Source organism: Symphalangus syndactylus, chromosome 6 (genome assembly GCF_028878055.3).
Source record: "Symphalangus syndactylus isolate Jambi chromosome 6, NHGRI_mSymSyn1-v2.1_pri, whole genome shotgun sequence".
In the NCBI taxonomy this organism is placed as follows: Eukaryota; Metazoa; Chordata; class Mammalia; order Primates; family Hylobatidae; genus Symphalangus; species Symphalangus syndactylus.
In genome coordinates, this window is record NC_072428.2 from 38,516,067 (window position 1) to 38,536,195 (window position 20,129).

Here is a 20,129-nt window from a genome sequence, read left to right on the forward strand (position 1 = left end):
GTTTAAAACTATACACTTCCCTCTAAGAACTAATTTACTTGCATTCCATAATTTTTGATGTATTTTGTTTACATTTTTTTCCAGTTTAACTTATTTTCTAGTTTTACTTGTAATTTTTCCTTATTTTACTTTGAATAAATTTTCTTACTTTATTTTATTTAGAAATGTGTGTTAATTTTCAAGTATTTGGAAACTTCCAAGATTTTTTTCTTTGGTTGATGTTTTACTTAATTCCATGATGATTGGGGAACATACTTTGTGTGATAACATTCCTTCAAAATATATTGAGATTTATTTAATAGTCTTAATAAAAGTGTTATTGAACACTTGAAATGTGTTTATTTTGCTGTTGTTGAGTGGCGTGATCAATATGCATCATTTAGGTCAAATTGGTTAACAGGATTGTTTAAGTCCACTATATCATTGCTGATTTTCTGTCTAGTTTTTCTATTAATTTCTGATAAGAATATTAACATATTCAGCGACAACTCTTGAATTGCCTATTTCTTCTTTCAATTATGTGAGGTTTTCCTTCATATATTTTGGGGCTCTGTTGTAAAATGCTTTTACATATATAATTGTTGTACTTTCTTAATGTATTCAGCATATTATCATTATGAAACATCCTTCCTTGTCTCCAGGAATCTTTCTTGTCTTAAAGTCTACTTTTGCCTGTGTTACTATATCCTCTCCAGCTTTCTCTTGGTTACTATGTGCAGAATATAAAAATTTGTACTCGTTCCTTTCAAATTATTTGTTTCTGGATCCTGTCTCATGCATTCAGCATATACATAGTTCTTATTTTTCTTATCCAGTCTGACAATCACTGCATATATATGTGTATGTAATATAACTATATATATCAGTTTTATTGCAATGTAATTTACATATCACACAATTCACCCTTTTAAAGTATACTTATGGTTTTTATTATACTTTTTTATTATATTCATAGGATTGTGCAATCATCTTCACAGTCGACTGCTGAACATTTTTATCACCCTAAAAGAAGCCCAGTACACATTAGCAGTCACCCTCCTTTTCCTGCAACACGCCAAAGCTCTAAGCAACCACCAATCAGTTTTCAGTTTCTAGAGATTTACCTATTATGGACAATTTATATAAATGGAATCATGAAATATGTGGTCTTCTGTGACCGACTTATTTCACTTAGCATGATGTTTTCAAGGTTTATCCATGTTGTAGTATTTATCAGTATTGCATTCCATTTTATGTCTGAACAATATTTCATTGTGTGGAATTACATTTATCCATTAATCAGATGGCAGACATTGGGGTTGTTTACACTTTTGCTATTATGAATAATGCTGTTGTGAACACTTGTGTGCAGCTTTTGTGTGGACATATATTTCCAATTATTTTTGGTCTATACTAGAAGTGAAATTGCTGGGTCATGTGGTAACCCTATGTTTAACATTTTGAGAAACTGCTAGACTGTTTTCCAAAGTATTTGTGTCATTTTACATTGTCACCAGCAATGTATGAGGGTTTCAATTTCTCCATATCCTCTTCAACATTTGTTATTATCTGACTTTTTGATTACAGTCATCCTAGTGGATTTGAAGTGATATCTCATTGTGGTTTTTATTTGCATTTATCTGATGACTAATGATGGTGATCTTCTTTTCCTGTGCTTCTTGGACATGTGTTCATCTTCTCTGAAGAAATGCATGGTCAGATCCTTTGCCCATTTTTAAAAACTGGGTTATTTTGTTGTTGTTTATTATTGATTTGCAAGAGTTCTTTATATGTTAGGGATATAAGTCCCTTATCAGACATATAATTAGCAAATATTATATCCCATTCTGTGAGTTGTCTTGTTGCTTCCTTTATGTTGTCCTTTGAAGCACAAAAGCTTTTATTCTGATGAGATTTGAAGTATCTATTTTTCTTTTGTCAGTGGGGCTTTTGGTATCATATCTAGGAAAGCTTTATTTAACCCAAGGTCATGAAAATTTACTCCTATATTTTCTTCCAATAGTTTCATTGTTTTGTCTCTGACACTTGGGTCAACAATTTATTTGGAGTTAATTTTTATATATTATGTAAGAAACAGGTCCAGCTTCATTCTTTTTCATGTAAATATCCAGTTTTTCCATTTGTTGAAAAGATTGTTCTTTTTCCCAGTGAATTGTCTTAGCACACTTTTTGACAGTCAATTTACCATAAATGCGAGAATTTATTTCTGGGCTTTCAATTATATTCCATTGATCTATATGTTTACCTTTATGTCTGTGGCATGGCTACAATTTGAAGTGCATCGGTCAACCCACATATAGGCTGATAGGCAGAGTGTGAAAACTTGTGAGTTTTGAGATGGTTAGGAATAACTTCTATCCAAATTGTTGGGGGACCACTAAGCTAAGCTACTCTAAGCACATCATATAAGTGGAATCATACAGCGTTTGTCCTTGTGATTGGCTTATTTCATTTAGCATAAAGTCTTAAATTTGCATCCAAAGAGTAGTATCTGTCAGAAACTTCTTCCTATTTAAGAATGAATAATATTCCATTGTATGTACCTACCACATTTAGTTTATCAATTCATCCACTGATTGATGCCTGGGTAGTTTTCATCTTTTGGCTATTGTTAATAATTCTGCTATAAACATGGTGTACAAATGTGTGTTTATGTCTCTGCTTTCAAGTCTTTTGAGCATATGCCCAGAAATGCAATTACAAGATCATATGGTAATTCTATTTTTAATTTTAGGGAAACTACTATCCTGTTTTCCATAGCAGCTGCACCATTTTACATTCCCACCAGCAGTAAACAAGGTTGCCAAATTCTTCATATTCTCACTGACACTTATTTTCTAATTTTTGTTTGTTTAAATAATAAACATCCTAATGGGTGTAAAGTGGTATGTCTTTATGGTTTTTATTCTCATTTACCTAGTGATTACTGATGTTGAGCATCTTTTCATGTACTTACTACTTGTGTATCTTCTTTGAAGAAATGTCTATTCCAGTCCTTTGGTCATTTTTTAATTGTGTTGTTTGTTTTTAGTTGTTATTGTTGAGCTTTAGGAGTTATCTATATATTCTGGAATCCATTATTATTTCTTAGGATACTTTTTCTTTCCCTTCTGTCCCTTTGAGCCTTAAGTTTATGGATTTTAGATCTCTTCATATTGTTTTATAGGTCACTAAGAGTCTGTTCATTTTTTTTTTCAGTTTTTCTTTTACTCTGTAATTCATTTTGCTTTTTTATTTTATTTTTGAAACAGAGTCTCACTCTGTCGCCCAGGCTGGAGTGCAGTGGCACCATCTCAGTTCACTGCAGCCTCCTGGGTTCAAACAATTCTCCTCCTTTGGCCTCCCAAGTAGCTGGGATTACAGGTGTCCACCACCACACTCAGCTAATCTTTGTATTTTTAGTAGAGACAGGCTTTTGCCATGTTGCCCAGGTTGATCTTGAACTCCTGACCTCAAGTGATCCACCTCCCAAAGAGTTGGGATTACAGGCGTGAGCCACCTGTTCCTGGCCATCACCCTGTAATTCATTTTTTTTTTTTTTTTTTGAGATGGAGTCTCACTCTGTCACCCAGGATGGAGTGAGTGCAGTGGTGCCATCTTGGCTCACTGCAACCTCTGCCTCCCAGGTTCAAGTGATTCTCCTGCCTCAGCCTCCCGAGTAGCTGGGATTACAGGTGAGTGCCACAACACCTGGCTAATTTTTGTATTTTCAGTAGAGACAGGGTTTCCTCATGTTGGCCAGGCTGGTCTCGAACTCCTGACCTCAAGTGATACACCCACCTCGGCCTCCCAAAGTGCTGGGATTACAGGCATGAGCCACCACACCTGGCCCCTGTAATTCATTTTGGAAAGTTCCTCTTGTTACATCTTCAAGTTTACTGATCTTTTATTTGGCACTCTTTAATCTGTTGTTAATCGCATTTCACTTAAAACTTCATATTTTCATCTCTAGACTATTTTATTTTTTTAAATAACTCCCATTTCTGTCTTCATTATGCTTATGTTTTTCCTTACATTCTTAAGCATATGTATAATAGCTACTTAAAAGCCTTCATTTGCTAATATCATCATCTTTGTCATTTCTAGGTCTGTTTCTATTGACTGTTTTTTTCTCCTTGTTATGGGTCAAGTTTTCCAGATTCTTTGCATGTCTAGTAATTTTAATTGGATTCTAGGCATTATTAATAGTATGCTGCTGAATATCTGAATTTTTTCCCTTAAAGAATATTTAGACTTTCTTATGTCTTATAGCTATTGTGTGTCAGCATGGTCAATTTGAGGCTTTTTTCAAAGCTTAATTAGGGCTTCTTTAGGGTCGCCTTTACTCTAGGTGTAGTTTAATCCTTCTTCTAAAGTATGACCATTTCTGGAAGCTCAATTAAGTCCCGGGATGTTCAGTGAGGTCTCTTCACTTTGGCTGGTAAGAAATGTAATGTCTCTCAGCTCTGCAAAAGCTCCAAGAATTGCTCAGTTTACAATTACCCACTGGTTCTTCACCTATCTTTATGGATATTCAGCCTACACATGTGCACCTTAATGTTCAACCACAGCCTTAATATATGCAACTTTCTGGAGTTCTTTTTCTACATGTCTCCCTCATCTCTGGTATTCTGCCCCACAAATTTCAGTTGCCTCAGACTTCCTGAATTTGATCTGTCTTCAACTCAGCGAGACCACCCTGCTCTGCTGGGACATGCCCTTCCCTGTCTCTTGTTTCAGAAAATGATCCAGGCAGAATTTGGAACTTTCTAGTAAGATTTATTAATTCTTCACTTATTTCCCTTCTCTGTGGGATCCTAGCCTTGCACTGCCTGTTGCCCACGTCTAGAAACATGTATGTCATGTATTTTCACCAATTTTCTAGTTGTTTATAATTGCAGGGTAGGTTGAGTACCAGGTACTCTTTGTGATGGAAGCAGAAGTTATGTATGGTTTTAATTTCTGGAAACTTTTTTTTCTGATTGTACTTTATTAGCCTCCTATTTTTTAGATACAATATCCTCATGGATCATCCTGGAAATATTAATTAGAATACTGTTCATGATTTTCCTCTTCCTTGAATCGATTGACTTTTCATTGAGGGTAAGTTACCCTGCCATTTCAACTTGGGCACCATTTTGCCATTGTCCATTCTTTTCAAATAGATAATGAGTTTTAACTGGCTGGTAATATGTATAATAAAATTCTGGATTAATTAGAATTGGTACTGTGAGGGTTTTCTTAGCAGCTATGTAGGCAAGTGGCTGGAGGAGACATACCATAACCATTCACTCATAGTTGATGGTGATTTATATGGTCATGGTCCTCTGATGGTGGAATCACAGGGATATTTACTAAAAATGATCTCCTCTAATCTTCATGTATTTCTCACAGTTATTGTAATTACTGTTCCAACTTTACAGTTGAGGAAACTGAAATTCAGGGAGGTTCGGTAATTTGCTAACATCACAGAACTTGTAAGTAAAGCAACCAGGATTAGAGTCTGGACCATCTTTCTACCTATACATTATGCTGCCTCCCATTTGCTTTATAACTTCAAGAAATTTCCTATTTCTGACCTATTGGTGGAACTGTTTCATGTTTTCCAGTACAGGCACAGATATTTTCTAGTGTTAAAATTTCTTCTGTTTTTTCATCTGGCTTTTGTATTTTGAGAGTATTCATGACCTTAGTTTGTGTTTTCTCTTAATCTTAAGACTCTAGCCCACATTCTTTCCATATTATAAACTATTTCCTTAAGTTAAGTTCCTCTTTAAGTTAAAGTCCTCAGTGGGACGACTGAGAAAAAGGAAAAGATATTTTTGAGGGACTTCATATATACTTTGTAAAATAAAATTAAATGTTCATAAATTTTACCAATACATTTCTATCAACAGTGCATCAAAATGCCAGCTACTCCATGGGGTGTAGTTTTTAATTGGTGTCTCTGGAAGACCCAAACTTTTAAGATGTTTAATGGTGGAATTTGAAGCACAGTGACACATGGGCAGAGGAGATATTTTTGGGAGCAATTTCTGCCCTGTACCTCCCAAATCCCTCACAGACCCCCTTTCTCCTCGGGCAGCCCCTCCTGCACATGCTGGGGGCAGGGCTTGGGCTTAGGGCACCTCTGCCAGGATCCCACTGATCTATGTTCTTGCCTGACACTCAGCAGCTGTCGTGGAGGCGTGGGCTGCAGGCGCTGTTCCCCATGGGCCGTGTGCAGGCCGCAGGCCGGGGAGCCTTTCCCGCCTAATCCGAGGGGCGCTGGCAGTGGGGAGGGAGACAGCTGGGTGTAACTGATCTGCAAAGGAATGGAATGGTGCAGGCCCCCCAGCACTGGGCTGGGCCGTCTGCAGGCTGCCTGTCCCAGCTGCTGAGCCTTAACCCTTCCCTCTCTTATTTCTTTCTCCCCTCCATTGGGAAGTTGATGTCACCCAGCTTAGCCAAGTCCCGGGAAACCCCCTGAGAAATAAGCTTCCCTAGCTGGGTCTGTACACCTTGAAAAGGATCCAGCTAGGTGATAGTTTCTGTTGCGGGGCTTGGGTCCTACCTGGGAACTTCCTGTCTCAGATAGGGACAGGGCTTTTGGAAGGCCTAGTGGGCGACTCAGATAGTAGAGGCTGTAAGGTCAGCACAGGGAGGCCCACCCTAGGTTGGAGCTCAGGGAAGACTCTCTTTCAGAGGCAATGGAATGGGCACTCGTTTTGGATTCTGGTGCTGCCTCCACCATTGCTCACTTTGCAGTGAGACCCTGGGTGAGTCACTGCCACTCTCTGGGATCAGTTTCCTAATCCTGAAAAGGAGGAGTTTAAAGATATTCCTCAAGGTTTAGGAAAGAAGGTTCATAGTGGAAACAATAGCTCCATTTATTAAATGCCTACCATAGGCCAGGACTCTATCTATAAACATTCTTCACCATCACTTTGCCAGACTCTCATTTCCATTTTAGTGATGAGGAAACTGACACTTGGAGAGTGTAAATCATACAGCTGTTCAGAGATAGAGCCTACCCCACAATCCAGGCCCTTTACTAGATCCCAAATATCAGCTCCAAGGATCCCTAAATGGTGGTCTGTTTCAGTGGAACAGAGGCAAGATGGCATAGCTAGATAAGGCACACAGAGGCAAAGGCTTAGCAGTGAGCCCTGAGTCTGCTGGATGGAGGGTGGGCTGGGACTGAGTCTGGCTCTTTGCGCCTGCTTTTCTCTTGCCCTGGGCCCAGCTGGGCTGGGATTCCCTGGCTCAGCCCAGCAGCCTCACATATGAGCACAGCCTCTGCAGTTGTCCAGCCCTTTCCCATCCATGATCTCACTTGACCCTCTTGCCAACTCTGTTGCAGAACCTATTGCTCCTCCTCACCATGGGGAACTGAGGCTTAAAATTTGCCAATGTTCTACAACTGCTAACTGGCCAAAGAGAGACTAGAACCTTCTTTCCACTGCTCCCTCTGGCTTCCAGGAAGAAGGAGCCTGGAGTAAGAGGGAGGAAGAGCTCCCAGGCACCTAGCAGTCTTCTTAGTCTCTTTCTGGGCTGAGAAAGTGTGAGTGTGGGCTCTGGAGTTAAACAGGTGTGAGCTTGAGTCCTAATTCCTCCACTCTCAAGCTGTGCAAGTCGCTTACCCTCTCTGAGCCTTAGCAGCCTCCTCTGTTGTGAAGATGTTGGGGGAATAAATGGATGACTGCTGGAGCCAGACCTGCATCTCCCCTCCCTGAGCAGAGCGCAGACACAGGCTGGCATGGGAAGCCCCAGTCAAGCAGAAACTAGGGCTGGGGGGATAGAGGCCAAAGGGAGGGCTCCTAGGGGCTGCTGTGTTGTAGCTGCTCTGCAGGCTAGGCAGGGACTGCCGAGGGAGAGGAGAAAAAGGACACTCCAGGTAAGGCAAAGACACAGAGGCAGGAAAGGACACTGTGGGAAGCCCAGCTGTAAGGTTTGGATTTGGCTGGCTTGGGAGAGGTGCAGTCTTCATGGCTAGTGAGAAACAAGCCTAGAGAATGGTTTATCTCTAGAGAAAGAGTTGTCCCAGGGTGCAGGGGCTGGACCAGTTACCCAGCATGCTGCCTGCCCATCTTCACCCAGCCCCACCCAATCCCTGGGGTGCTGTGTTCTCTGGGCAAGGGGCCGGGGGCATCAGGGAGGTGGCAGAGCGAGGGGGAAGCATGCAACCCCAGCTCGGGAGAGACAGCTGTGCAGGCCTCCTGCCTGCTGCAGGGGATTAACTGGCACTGCACAGTATGTTGGGGAGCACCTGGTCCCCGGTTCTGCCCACCCCTGCACCCTTTAACTCTTTGCTGTCTGGGCTCCTCACCTTCAAGCTTAGAGGTATGTTCACACTTACTCTCCAGTGTCCTCAGTGTTCCATGTTGGAAACACAGAGATAAAGAAAGACCTAAGGTGGGGTCTGCCCAGCCAGAGGTATCTGTGTCATCACTGTCCCTCCTCATGCCAGCTGTGGCCCTCTGAGACCCTGACTTCTCTCCATAGAAAAGCCTTTCTGTTTCCACTGGCTTCTCCAGGGTATACAGTCAAATCACTGCCTACCTCAAGTCCTCCCCTAACTCATGCACTATCTCTTCTTTTCCAGTCACACTTTCTAGCATTGTCCTCCTCACTCTCTCCGCTTCCTCACGGAGACAGCACTGTCCACCAGACCCATCTTCCTGGGCATGCAGCTGGACTACATTCCCCAGCCTTTCTTGCACTGAGATGTGGCCAGTTCAGGCCAGTGGAATCCGAATGGAAGGGAGTGAGCCACTTTCAGTCCTGGGCCCTGCAAGCTTCCCGCACATGCTCTCCCTGCACCTCGGCTGGCCGATGCCTGAGATCACAGAGACCCTGGGAGGCCCGTGCTGAAGGTGGTAGAACCTCGAGACAGAGGAGCCAGGATCCCTAAATCATTCTGGACACAAAGCTCTAGCTACCCACTTATTTCGAGTGTTTTTTTTTTAATAGGAGGAAGGAATAAGCTTCTATCATGTTTGAGCCTCAGAAAAGATCTGACTTGCTGTGTGGGAAAAAAAAAGTGAGGAATTTGGTCCCCTCTTCTCTACCTCCCCATGTGGGACAACCCAGAAAAGCAGGGAAGAGGGGTCTGCAACTCGGAAAAGAGGGTTGGAAGGGGAACAGCTCTGGTGAAGGGAGAGGAACAGGATGTTACCCACGAAGCTGAAGTTAGACATGTAGCGTTTGACTTCCAATTTGAAACTGTTCCTGAACTTGTCGTCTGCCTTCCCCAAACCACCATGACAAGTGTGCAAGACTCCAAGGCCTTGTGTGGTCAGAGCCTTGGGAAAATGTAAACAAAAGCGCCACACATGGGTGAGGAGGCCGGGGGATCTGGGCCTGGGGAGGGGGCCTGTGCAGACAGTGCTTACCAGAGTGACAAGGAAAGGGTTAAGGGGTCTGTGAGCAGGATTGGCTCTCCTCACAGTGAGGGTAGTAAAATCAGCATGTCGCCTCCAATTTGCTCCGGCCTGACCTTGAACGTGAATCATTCCATCACAATGTCCTTATTGATTTCCACAGGAAGAGGATTAAGCCCAGAAAATCAGGGCGGGAACTTGAGCCTGCACCACGGAGAATGGGATGGTTCTGCAGCTCAAAACTCCTCGTGTTTGCAAATACGTCACAGGGAGCTGCAAGCTGGGCAGCTGCCCTGCTCGGCCACCAATCTCTCACTGGCTCCGCTGGTCCCGGGCTTCTGTTTCCTCACCTGTGTGTGGCCACTGGGGTTGCCTCAAGCTTTAAGTAATGCACAGAGTATGGTAGGAAACAGGAATGGGGGAGATGCCACAGATGTCCCTAGGGCCTTCAGTCTATTCTAGTCTCTTCTGACGATCTCCTGGGATCTGAAAAGGCTATTCTAGGACCAACGTTGCCACTGAACTAGTTGGTGGCTCAACAGCCAGGAAGGACCTTCCTCAATCCTGAAAACTCTTCAAGGGAATGAGATGTGTGTGTGTGTGTGTGTGTTGTGTTGTATGTGTGTGTGTATTACCCACACAGGTGCATAAAGGAGGGATCATTCTGTGTGAAACAATCCACAATTTCCTGTCATCATTTAACATATCCTGGAGAGCCCAGCATGTCAGTACCCAAAAGGGCTACATAATATTCGTGAGTGTGGCTGTACCAGGTTGCTTAATCCTTCCCTACTGACAGGCATTTGCAGTTGTTACTAATTTTTAACACTCAGGACAATGCCGCAGTAAACATCCTGGTGCATGCCTCTGTAGGAATTCTTTCTTTTGATGCTATCTGTTTCCTATTTCTCCTGTAACAAATTGCCACACATTTAGTGGCTTAAAACACACACATTTATTCTCTTACAGTTGTAGAGGTCAGAAGTGTGAAATCAGCTTCACTAAGCTGAAAGCAGGGGGCCAGCCGGCCTGTGTTCCTTCTGGGGGATTTTCCAGCTTCCAGAGGCTGCCTGGATTTCTTGGCCAGTGGCCCCTTACACCAGCTTCAAAGTACATCACTACAACCTCGCTTCTGTCACCCCGTCTCCTCTCTTTGACACTGACCTGGCTGCCTCTCTTATATAAGGACGCTTGTGATTACACTGGGCCCACCTGGATGACCCAGGATAATCCTCTTATCTCAAGATCCTTAATCACATCTGCAAAGTCCCTTTTACCAGGTAATGTAATATAAATATTCGCAAGATCCAGAAATTAGGACGTGTACATCTTTGGAGGACCACTATTCAGCCTTCCATAGCTACCTAGAAATAGGATGACTTAGTTAAAGGAGATGTGTATTTTACATTTAAATCACTATCTACAAATTGTATCTATTTGATATGAACACTCACATCAACACTGCTGGCACTGGCTTTTTGGAAGGCAATGGACAACACTAATTAAGGTTCAAAGTCTTCACTGTTTCCTGCCTTCCCTACATTGCAAGACAGGGTTGGAGATTTTCCTCTCGTTAATCTTTCACTAAATTGTCTTACCCCGAAAGAAAAAGTCAGTATCCTCAGGAGGGATCTAGGAAAATAGAATTGGGAATTTTGACCAAAAGTTTAGAGTGAGAAGTTGGCTTCCAGTAGGAGTAGGCAGGAGGGGTTGCCTGAGTGGGAATGGAGGTGAGGTGGCCGGGGAGAACATCCAGGCACGCTGGGACTCCAACAGTAGGGTGTGATCACCAGGAGCTATGGCTGTCTGAGAGGACACAGTGGGAGTACAGCAGGAGGGCTGAGAACTGCTGCCAACTGGAGCCAAGGAGGGCCAGGCTACTGAAACTGGGTCACCAACAATGGATCAGATGTGAGGAACAGGTGTCTGAAAGCCTGGAGCCACCCTCCCGAATTGAGACTGCAGGAAGACGTTTAGGCCAAGGCTGGCTGACTTAACCTGGTGCCCTCTGCCTCTGTCTACGCAACAGCTGATGAGGAGTGGCCTGTTCAAAAGCTGCTTTCCCATAACTGGACATAAACAGATGGGAAGGGTGATGAGGTGAGGAATGAACAGCCAGGGACGCTACATAGCCAGCAACGGCTACAAAAATTTCCATATGTCTTAGCCAAAACATCTTGCCATATAATAGAACCAGGATTTCAAACCTAGTTCACTTTAACAGCCATGTTCTGTTTAAAGTCATGTTCTGTTGAAATCAGAGTTCAAAACTCTGAAAACTATTGATTTAGGGAGTGTGTATAGCTAAGGAGATAACTGACTACAAGCCATGGATCATCATCCCTGATAGAGAAGTTTGGAAGCCTTGTCCCACCCCATCCCTGGCTGTAATGATGAGAAATTAAGAAGTGTGATGTATGCATTTAAAGCTATAAATGTTCCTCTAAGTACCGTGTTAGCTGCATCTCACAGGTTAATATGTCATAATTTCAAAATCACACAGATCAAAATGTTGTCCAATTTCCATTCTGATTTCTTATTTGATCCATTGATTATTTAGAAATGTACTCCTTACAAAGCCATAAAGCTTCATTAGGAAAATTCATTTTCATTAGGAAAAGACTCAGGGTCCATGTTAGCAGACAGATGCACCGTAAGAGCTTACTTATGAAATAAAAGCCAAGCCTTCCAAGTGTTAGTTCAAAAAAAGATGTTCTACCCTCTCTAGGCAGGGTGAAGCTCTTGCACTGTAAGCACTGACGCCTCTAGGAGTTTGCCCTATTACTGAGGGGTGCTTTCCTAGCCCCCCTCCTTCTCCTTCCCACATGGGACAACCCAGGAAAGCACCCTCCCATTTGCTCCTTAGGTGTCCCAATAGTCCTTCACAGGTGAAGTGTCACTGAGAGCCTGTCCCTGGGTGCTCCTTAATCCTACCACAGCTGACATGGCCGCAAAAACATACTGAGCTCGTTGGGAGAACAACAAGGAAAGAAATACAAAAATGTTAAGAAGCCAATATGAAACCTACTCTCTGGGTCTGCGCCATCCGCATCTCCTGTAAGAAGCGTCTGTCTCTGGGCCCACAGAACCAGGATCACTCCTGAGTCCCTCTCCTGGGTGCCAGCTCCCCAGCTCCCTCTTCCTTCTCCTCATCCCCTTCCTCTAGAAGCCAGTCTCCAGTCCATTCAATTCCAACCAGCACACACCCACCAATGGTTCTGCTGTGAGTGGGGCATGGTGCTGGGACGGATGGGGCAGAAGCTGTGCTGGTGTCCAGGGCCATAAAATAGAGTCTTCTCTTCACAGTGGACATTCCTTCAAGTTCAAAGTAAACCTGGCTCTCTCAGAAATGCTCAGAGGCCTGGAGTCGTCCTGTGGTTTATTGATACATAAACAGAATGCAAATATGGGCACAAAGAGGCTTGGAAACAGCAGGGGGCCATCTTGGCACAGCCTCCTCACCTCAAGGGGCATCCAGCTACATCTTCAGACACACAGGGCAGTGCTGGGGCCTGCACAACCTTTTGTTCATGCCCTTCGGATCCACGTGGCACAAAGTGGCACAGGGGGTGGGAGACTTGCAGAGTGGGGTGTGGAAGGGGACTCTGGCCCTGGCTTTAGGGGACACTCTGGTTCAGTGACAAGGGTCTCACAAGTGCTCAGGGAGGCTGGGGCTGTGTTTTCCACTGACACCAACAGACACTGTCTTGCTAAACAGTCCCATGGAGCACAGAGGCTGGCACTGGCTGAGCCACACAACCCATAATCAGGCTCCTCTGAGCCCAACTCTATCATGGCCTTGGAGAAAAGGTGCACTGCAAAGCCTAGAGCTGCATTTGCAGGCTGAAGGTACCCCCTCAGCAACCTAGGGCCTCGGAGGCATGGGCCGTGAACCAGCATCCTAGATAAGTAGTGCTGGGCCCTCACTGAGGGTTTCACTCCCCCACCACCGCCTCACAAGGCCTGCCTGCCTGCTGGGAAGGTTGCCTTGGGGTAAGGGTACAGGCTCGGGTCTTCCAAATCCTTTCCTGAATTACTATATCAATATCAGGACACCAGGCACCTTTCTTTGGACTACAGGGGATGTGAAGGTCACTGAGGTCACTCTGATTTCACAGATCTTGGTGAGATAACCTGGGCCCTGGAATCTACCATCTTTGCTTTTGGGAACTCCTTCTGGGCAGCCACCTGCAGGCCTGAGTGTTGCAGCTATAGCCCTCTTTCCTTTCACTGTGTCTAGTTTCTTGTCTAGTCAAAAAGGCCAAGAGAATGGGCCACTGCATCCTGCCCCTGTGCTTGGTCTTGGGTCCAGCTGTGGTTCCCATGTAAGCACCATGCACCTTCCCATCTTCCTACAGCTCTCACCCCCTCCACCAAGAGCTGTGGCCGGGGTCACAGAGGTTCAGAGGCTGCTGTCCCTGGACCTAAAGCCCATTTTCCATCTCAAGCCAGGGACAGAGGTGAGCTCCCTGAGCCCTCAACTGTGGCACTTTCCCATGTGTGGAAAATGGGGAGTCCAGAAAGGGAGCCAGGATGGGCAGGGGTGACCCTTTCTGGTTACTCCTGTGACCTCTTCCCACCATTCCATGCTCAACACGTGCCAGATTTCAACCACCTTTAATACCCCCATTCACACTGGGCCAGCTGGAAAGAGAAAATGGGGCTGGCAGAGGTGGTCCAGCTAGCCCGGGCCCCCAGGCCTCAGGACCACTGGCAGGCACAGTCGGTGGGCTCCTGCACGGTGTAGGGCACCCAGGTGGCATTGGTGGCACAGAAGAGCTGCACAGAGCGCCGCTGCAGGCCCACCTCACGGCAGCACTTGCAGAATCGGGCATAGGTGTTGATGTTGTAGTTGTAGATGCTGGCGGATGGGCACCTCCCATCGCAGGACACTAGGTTCACCTGGAATGGGCAGGCCAGTGAGGCAGTCTGTGGCGTTCACATCCCCAAACCCCCTCCATCCCCATCTTTTGCTGCCCCACTGCCTTGTGGGCACCACCACGCACAGGGGTGCTGCTCCTGCATTCATTCTTGCGGATGGTCATGCGGATGGTCACCTTCTTGCAGGAGCGCCCATCCTCCTTACCTGGGGAGACAGGGGGATGAGGCAGCTGTGGCCAAGACCAGGCTTCTTTGGGGCAGCAGGATGGGCCAGCCCAGGGCAGTTAGTGTCATACTGGAGGGTCTCTCTTCCAGCATTAGCACCCATGCATTAGTGCCCCTCCCCATCCAGGGAAAGCCTTTTAACCCAATGCCCTGGAAGGAGGCGGAGTCAGGAAGGCAGAAACAGAGCAGTGTGAGCAAGTGAGGCAGGAAGACCAGCAGGGCCCCCTTGAGGACTCTGTGCTAGGGCAGAGAAGCATCCGGGGACAGAGTGAGGCTGCCTCCCCACCCCAGCCCTAATGCCTATTTCTAAGCTGTGTTGGCCACTTTACCCTTACCCCTCTCTGAGCTTCAGTTTTCCCATCCTGAGAGGGCTTCAAGCATTAAGATTCTGCAATTTCCTGAATGAATAGAAACCCCAATCTCTAGTGGGATGCTTCATTCTAATGGGATGCTTTGTTTGGTTTCCATAGCTATCAAACTGGACCAGGGATTCACCCATCTCACAGAGCTGTTACAGGGATGGAAACTAACCAGTGTGGGTTTCCTCTGCCTGGACCATGCCTCTCACAGACAACCAGTCTTGTGGCTCATTTATACCCTCACCTACTTTAGCAATTGGCTGCAATCTCTCCTCTCCCAGGCTTTACCTGATTCCCCTTCTTGAAGTTGCAACTCGCTGCCTCTACTCAGTCCTCCCTCCCTGACCCCTCCCTTGCTTATATTTGTCGAGGGGACAATCACTGTCTTGTCAGAGACACATCGGTAATTACGATGTTGAATCATAAGCTTTATGGCCTTCTTTTGCACAGGCCCCTTCCAGAATTTGTTGTAAGTTCCTTTTGCGTTTTAAATAAATATTTCCTTTCACACCTTAATGTGGATTTGTACATTTTGTATTCTTCTTCTTATTGAAGCCCCCACATTGCATAAGTCAGGCCCTACAAAACTCAATGCTTCCATCCTGGTATATATTTTTATACTTGTTATTCTGTCTCTCTCACTAGATGTCAGCTCCACAAGGCTCTGTAGTGCCTAGAACAGTGTCTGGCACATAGTTGGAGCTCCACAAATATTTGCCAGGTACATGCACTCACTCTGTAATCCCAGGAATCCCTTTAGAAATGCAATGGAATCTTTTCTTCTGGTCTCTGAGCCTCACCACAGAGGTTTCCTACTACATCAGCTAGATGGCTTCTGGCCATAGCTAAATCCACTTTGTCTTCCCTCTCTGCTCCAGGAGGCAGGAGAACTAAGGGCTGTCCTGACATGGCCTTCTGGGTCCTGGACTAAGACTGGCTGAGTGACCAGCAAAAGCAAAGCAGTGGCAGTCTGGGGCATTTTTGGGTGCCAGGTGAGTGGGCCCTGCTGAAGCTTTCCCATGCAACCCCAGGGATACAGCTCACTACCCAGCATGCACTGCAGGCCCAGTGGCCTGTGCCAGAGGTGGGGAGCAGGGGCCCTCCCCCTCCCTTGCCCCCAGAGATCGGGCCACCTAGCAGAAGGGACATTGCTGGACATAGCAATGCAGCTGCCTGCCTCCAGTGCAGTGGGCTTCCGAGAGGAGTACCTGGGCGACAGTGGACACTAACCCGTGGAGGAGAGGCGGGACTAACGGGGACCACAGGAAACGGGGTCCCCGGGGAACCTGGGGAGAGGGATATGGGGTGCAGGTCACACGGGGGCACACGGGACATTCAGGGAACATGAGTTTGTGGGTCAGGGATCAGCCAATGAGGCCCCAAGCCTGGCTTTCTTGGAGTATGTGAAGTGCACATAACAGGGCCCCAAGTTCTACTGCCTTCTGGAGATGGGGTCTCCTAGGAGGAGGGCAGGCACAGGGGAAAGATGTGGGTGGGGGATTGAAGGTGGTGTAAAGCGGAGGCTGACTGGGATGTGCATGTACACACGGTTGGGGGCTACAGTTCTGGATGGCCAGGGCTCCAGGAACCAGGTATCAGGACAGGTGCACAGAGCTCGCACTCAGACTGTCAGGGACCCTGGAGGCCTGAATCCCACCCAGGAGGCTCCTCCAAGACCAGGGCGTCTGACTACGGGAGAATTTATGTGGGAGCATCTGGGCTGGGGGCCTTGGCAGGGGCAGGAAGAGGCAAAGTAACTGGTGAGCTACTGACCCCCTGAATGCTATGCCCCAATGTCCTCTGGCTGTGACAAGAAGCAGAGGTTTTGTATGGGAACAAGGACACAAACATGGCCTCCAGCCATCTGCATATTTGCACCAGTGCCATGAGCCCTGTGGTGTGGGTGTTATCCCTTCATCTACTCAGCCCAGGAGAGCTATCATTTTAGGTGCCAGGCCAGGAACCTGGTCCTCTGTCCCCTGACATGACACCCTGTGCCTCCATCAGAGCCCCCCACCCCTGGGCCCCCACCATGCTCACTCACAGGTCCTGCAGCATCCTTCCAAGGAAGGTACCACGGAGCCCCCAACCTAGAGAGAGGAAGTCGGGGGAGGTAGGTAGGTGTGGACCCCTGTCCAGGCTGGGAGCCAAGATCCCAGAAACAGGCAGAATACAGGAGTCTTGACTCTTCTCTCCCTGTGATGCCCCAGGGCAGGAGCATAGGCCACTTGCCAGGCCATGGGAGAGCCACAGGGGCTAAGCTGGCACTAAGGCTGCACGTGGTCCCCTTGGGGCAGGAGCCTGGGTCAAGATGGTGCAGGGCCTCCCGTCTTTCCTGGGGCAGCTCCCCTCACGCCTTCTATTGCCTACCCCACCGCCAGTGCTTCCCAGCACAGAGGATAAGGGAGGGGAGGGACACAGGGGTCACCCACTTGGGTCAGTGGCCTGGGCTCTCTACCTCAGCCCTGGACAAATCATCCTTTTCCTCTAGGCTTAATTTTCCCATCTCTAAAATGGGAGCAAGTATCCCTTAAAGCCCTCCTCCTCTATAATGAAATGGGTAAAACAATGGATGGGACAGTTCTTTGTACATAAGTGTGTGTGTTGGGGGGTGGGTCTCAGTATGTGTGTGGGATTTCGTGAGCACATACATGAGCATCTGTGTGTACATGTGTGATTTTGCATGTGTGGGTGTGTGTATGAGTGTCATTGAGTGTGTGTATATATTTGTTTTCTAGGGAAGAGTCAGAAATCTTCAAATGTCCACTATTAATCTCAGAGACCTTAATAGTTCAACAATAGGCCGGGCGCGGTGGCTCACGCTTGTAATCCCAGCACTTTGGGAGGCCGAGGCGGGCGGATCACGAGGTCAGGAGATCGAGACCACAGTGAGACCCCGTCTCTACTAAAAATACAAAAAAAAATTAGCCGGGCGTGGTGGCGGGCGCCTATAGTCCCAGCTACTCGGAGAGGCTGAGGCAGGAGAATGCCGTGAACCCGGGAGGCGGAGCTTGCAGTGAGCCGAGATTGCGCCACTGCACTCCAGCCTGGGCGACAGAGCGAGACTCCGTCTCAAAAAAAAAAAAAAAAAAAAATAGTTCAACAATAACCCCAAGCCTTCCAGGAAATCCTTTTCTCTGAGGTGCGCCCATACTGACAGTTGTCCCTGCTAGTGCTGGACACCCGCCAGCCATCACAGGACTGAACTGCATCTGCGTGGCATGTGTGTGCCAGAGTGTGCTTATGTGAGTGCCTTGAGGTGTGATGACATGTGGTGTGTGCATTGGCATGCTGATGTGAATGTCCCTGGAGTGTGTGGTGTGTGAGTGGCTGGTGGCCTGTGTTGGTGTCCGGCTGAATGTGCCTAGAACATGTAACAGTGTGTGTTTGTGCACATCTGCATGTGGTCATGTGATGTGTGAAGAGGCAGGGTGTGATGTGGTCAGGGCAAAAAGAAATACAGAGAGAGATGTGGATTTGGGGTGGCAGTGCAGGCACAGGCTCCAGGGAGCCCTTCTTCCCACATTCCTGCATACAGGACCCCCACCCCACCACCAGTGAGACAGCTGATGCCCCTGGCCTACAGCCTCAGTGGAGAAGGAGGCACTGACCTTGGCACACTCAGTCTCATTGAGCGGTGGGCAGCTGATGGGAGAGCGGACGAGCACGGCACCCAGGGGAGTGCTGCTGCAGTGGTGGCGGGCGCAATCTGCGATCCAGGATGCCCCGGGCTGGAGGACACAGAAGTGGGTGATGGGAGCTGTGGCCAGATGGACAGCCTGAGCAAACCCATAGGGTCTGGGAGCCTATTTGTACCTAGCCCTGGCCTGCGAGCCACAGAGGGCCCTAGTCCTGGTGTTCCCTACTGGGACACCCTCCTAAGTGGGCAGCGAGGGGGCTGCTTACCAAGAACAGGGAGGTGGTGCCATTGGGGAAGGTGAAGAGACAGGACACATTCCTGCAGGAGCCGCAGCAGGCAGCGAGGTCCCGCGGGTGCTCGTACTCCTGGTTCTACAGGCCAGGGCGGGGAGGGCCTCAGCCAGATGCCCACCTCCACCCTGGCTCTCCCACAGCCTGCTTATCTGTGAGGGACCCCAGAGCCTGGAAGGGCCCTCTGTAAGTGCTCGGGAAGAGGAGCGCCCAGCCTCCTTCTGTCGCAGGCAGCTAGTCATCCCTGTATCTACCCCGAGCCTCCCTTACAGCAAAGAGCATCTCCACCCTTTCCAAGCCATTTCTGCTAAGTAAGGATGCCAGTTTTTATTCCAGACAGACCTCCATTTGAGTCTTAGTTCCTGTAGGACTTTTGACAAATTACAGAGTCTCCCTAAGCCTCAGTTTTCTCCTCTGAAAAATGGGAATCATTCTAACCCCCTTTATCCAACTAATATTTATTTAGCCCTTACTAGAAGCCAGTCACCATCCTAAGTACTAGGCATGAAGCAGTGCTCACCAAATAGTAGCAGCACAAGCACGCAAACCAAAGGGACAGGGAATGTGCCAGGCATTCCGTAGGCACCTAATAAGTGTGTGCTGTCTCTGTCAGCACCCACTCTTGCCAGGCACTAAATCCGTCCCTTACTGTTCCCCTCCTGGCCTCTCCCAACCCAGTCCCTTTCTTGGCATTTTCTACAGAGGTTTCTGAGGGCCCCTCTGACTTGTCTTGGGGGTTTAGGGCAGCTTCAAGGGCCCCTCTGGTTCCTGGAGCACCCAGGGTCTGCCAGGCAAGCCCTCCTGACCCCACCTACCCTGCCCTGGGCTGCACCCTACCGCCTCGCAGTGGATGTCACACAGCACGGAGGTGGTATTGATCTGGTAGAAGCTGGTGAGAGGGTCGAGCACAGCGGTGCAGCGGGAGGTGTGGCACACGCCATCTGCCGAGAGCTCCACCACCGTCTGGCCGGGCTGCATCACGCCCAGCTCTCGGCTCAGACACACCGGGGCCTTCACTGGATGGGCATGCAGGGCGGCAACGGTCATCCACAGCCCAGGCACCCACGCCCTCCCTGCCTGGCTCTGCCCCAAGGCTTCCCCCACTCACCACACTCGTACTTGGCGCAGCCACACACATTCTCCACGCTGTGCATGAACTCCTCGTCCAGCTGGGATTTCTCCCACTGGGTGGGGCAGAGGCAGTCAGCACCCTGGGGTGGGGGCCAGCCTGGCCCTCAGGAGCAGTCTGCCACCTGGGCCCCTCTCTATGTCCGTCCCTCCCTGCGGTGGGCAGGAGGGGGCTGGCAGGCCTGGGGCCCCTCAGCAGCCTGGAAGCTCAGACCCAGTGTGGCTACCAGGCCTCCCCAATGAGGAGTACTGTCCAGCGCCCTCC

General features: G+C 47.8%; 1 protein-coding gene across 2 annotated transcripts in view; it reads right to left on the reverse strand.

The window, feature by feature from the left end:
- Positions 1-13,884: 13,884 nt before the first annotated feature.
- The window catches only part of OTOG (otogelin), a 100,131-nt gene continuing 93,886 nt past the window's right edge, over positions 13,885-20,129 (reverse strand). For both annotated transcript variants that reach the window (XM_055281306.2, XM_063641925.1), the window contains 7 exons: positions 19,845-19,920; positions 19,574-19,752; positions 18,713-18,817; positions 18,418-18,537; positions 16,851-16,896; positions 14,348-14,427; positions 13,885-14,243 (listed from right to left, as the gene is read on the reverse strand). In XM_055281306.2, coding sequence (XP_055137281.1) covers positions 14,043-14,243; positions 14,348-14,427; positions 16,851-16,896; positions 18,418-18,537; positions 18,713-18,817; positions 19,574-19,752; positions 19,845-19,920 — 807 coding nt within the window. In that variant the 3' untranslated portion in view covers positions 13,885-14,042. The remainder of the gene's footprint in view (positions 14,244-14,347; positions 14,428-16,850; positions 16,897-18,417; positions 18,538-18,712; positions 18,818-19,573; positions 19,753-19,844; positions 19,921-20,129) is intronic.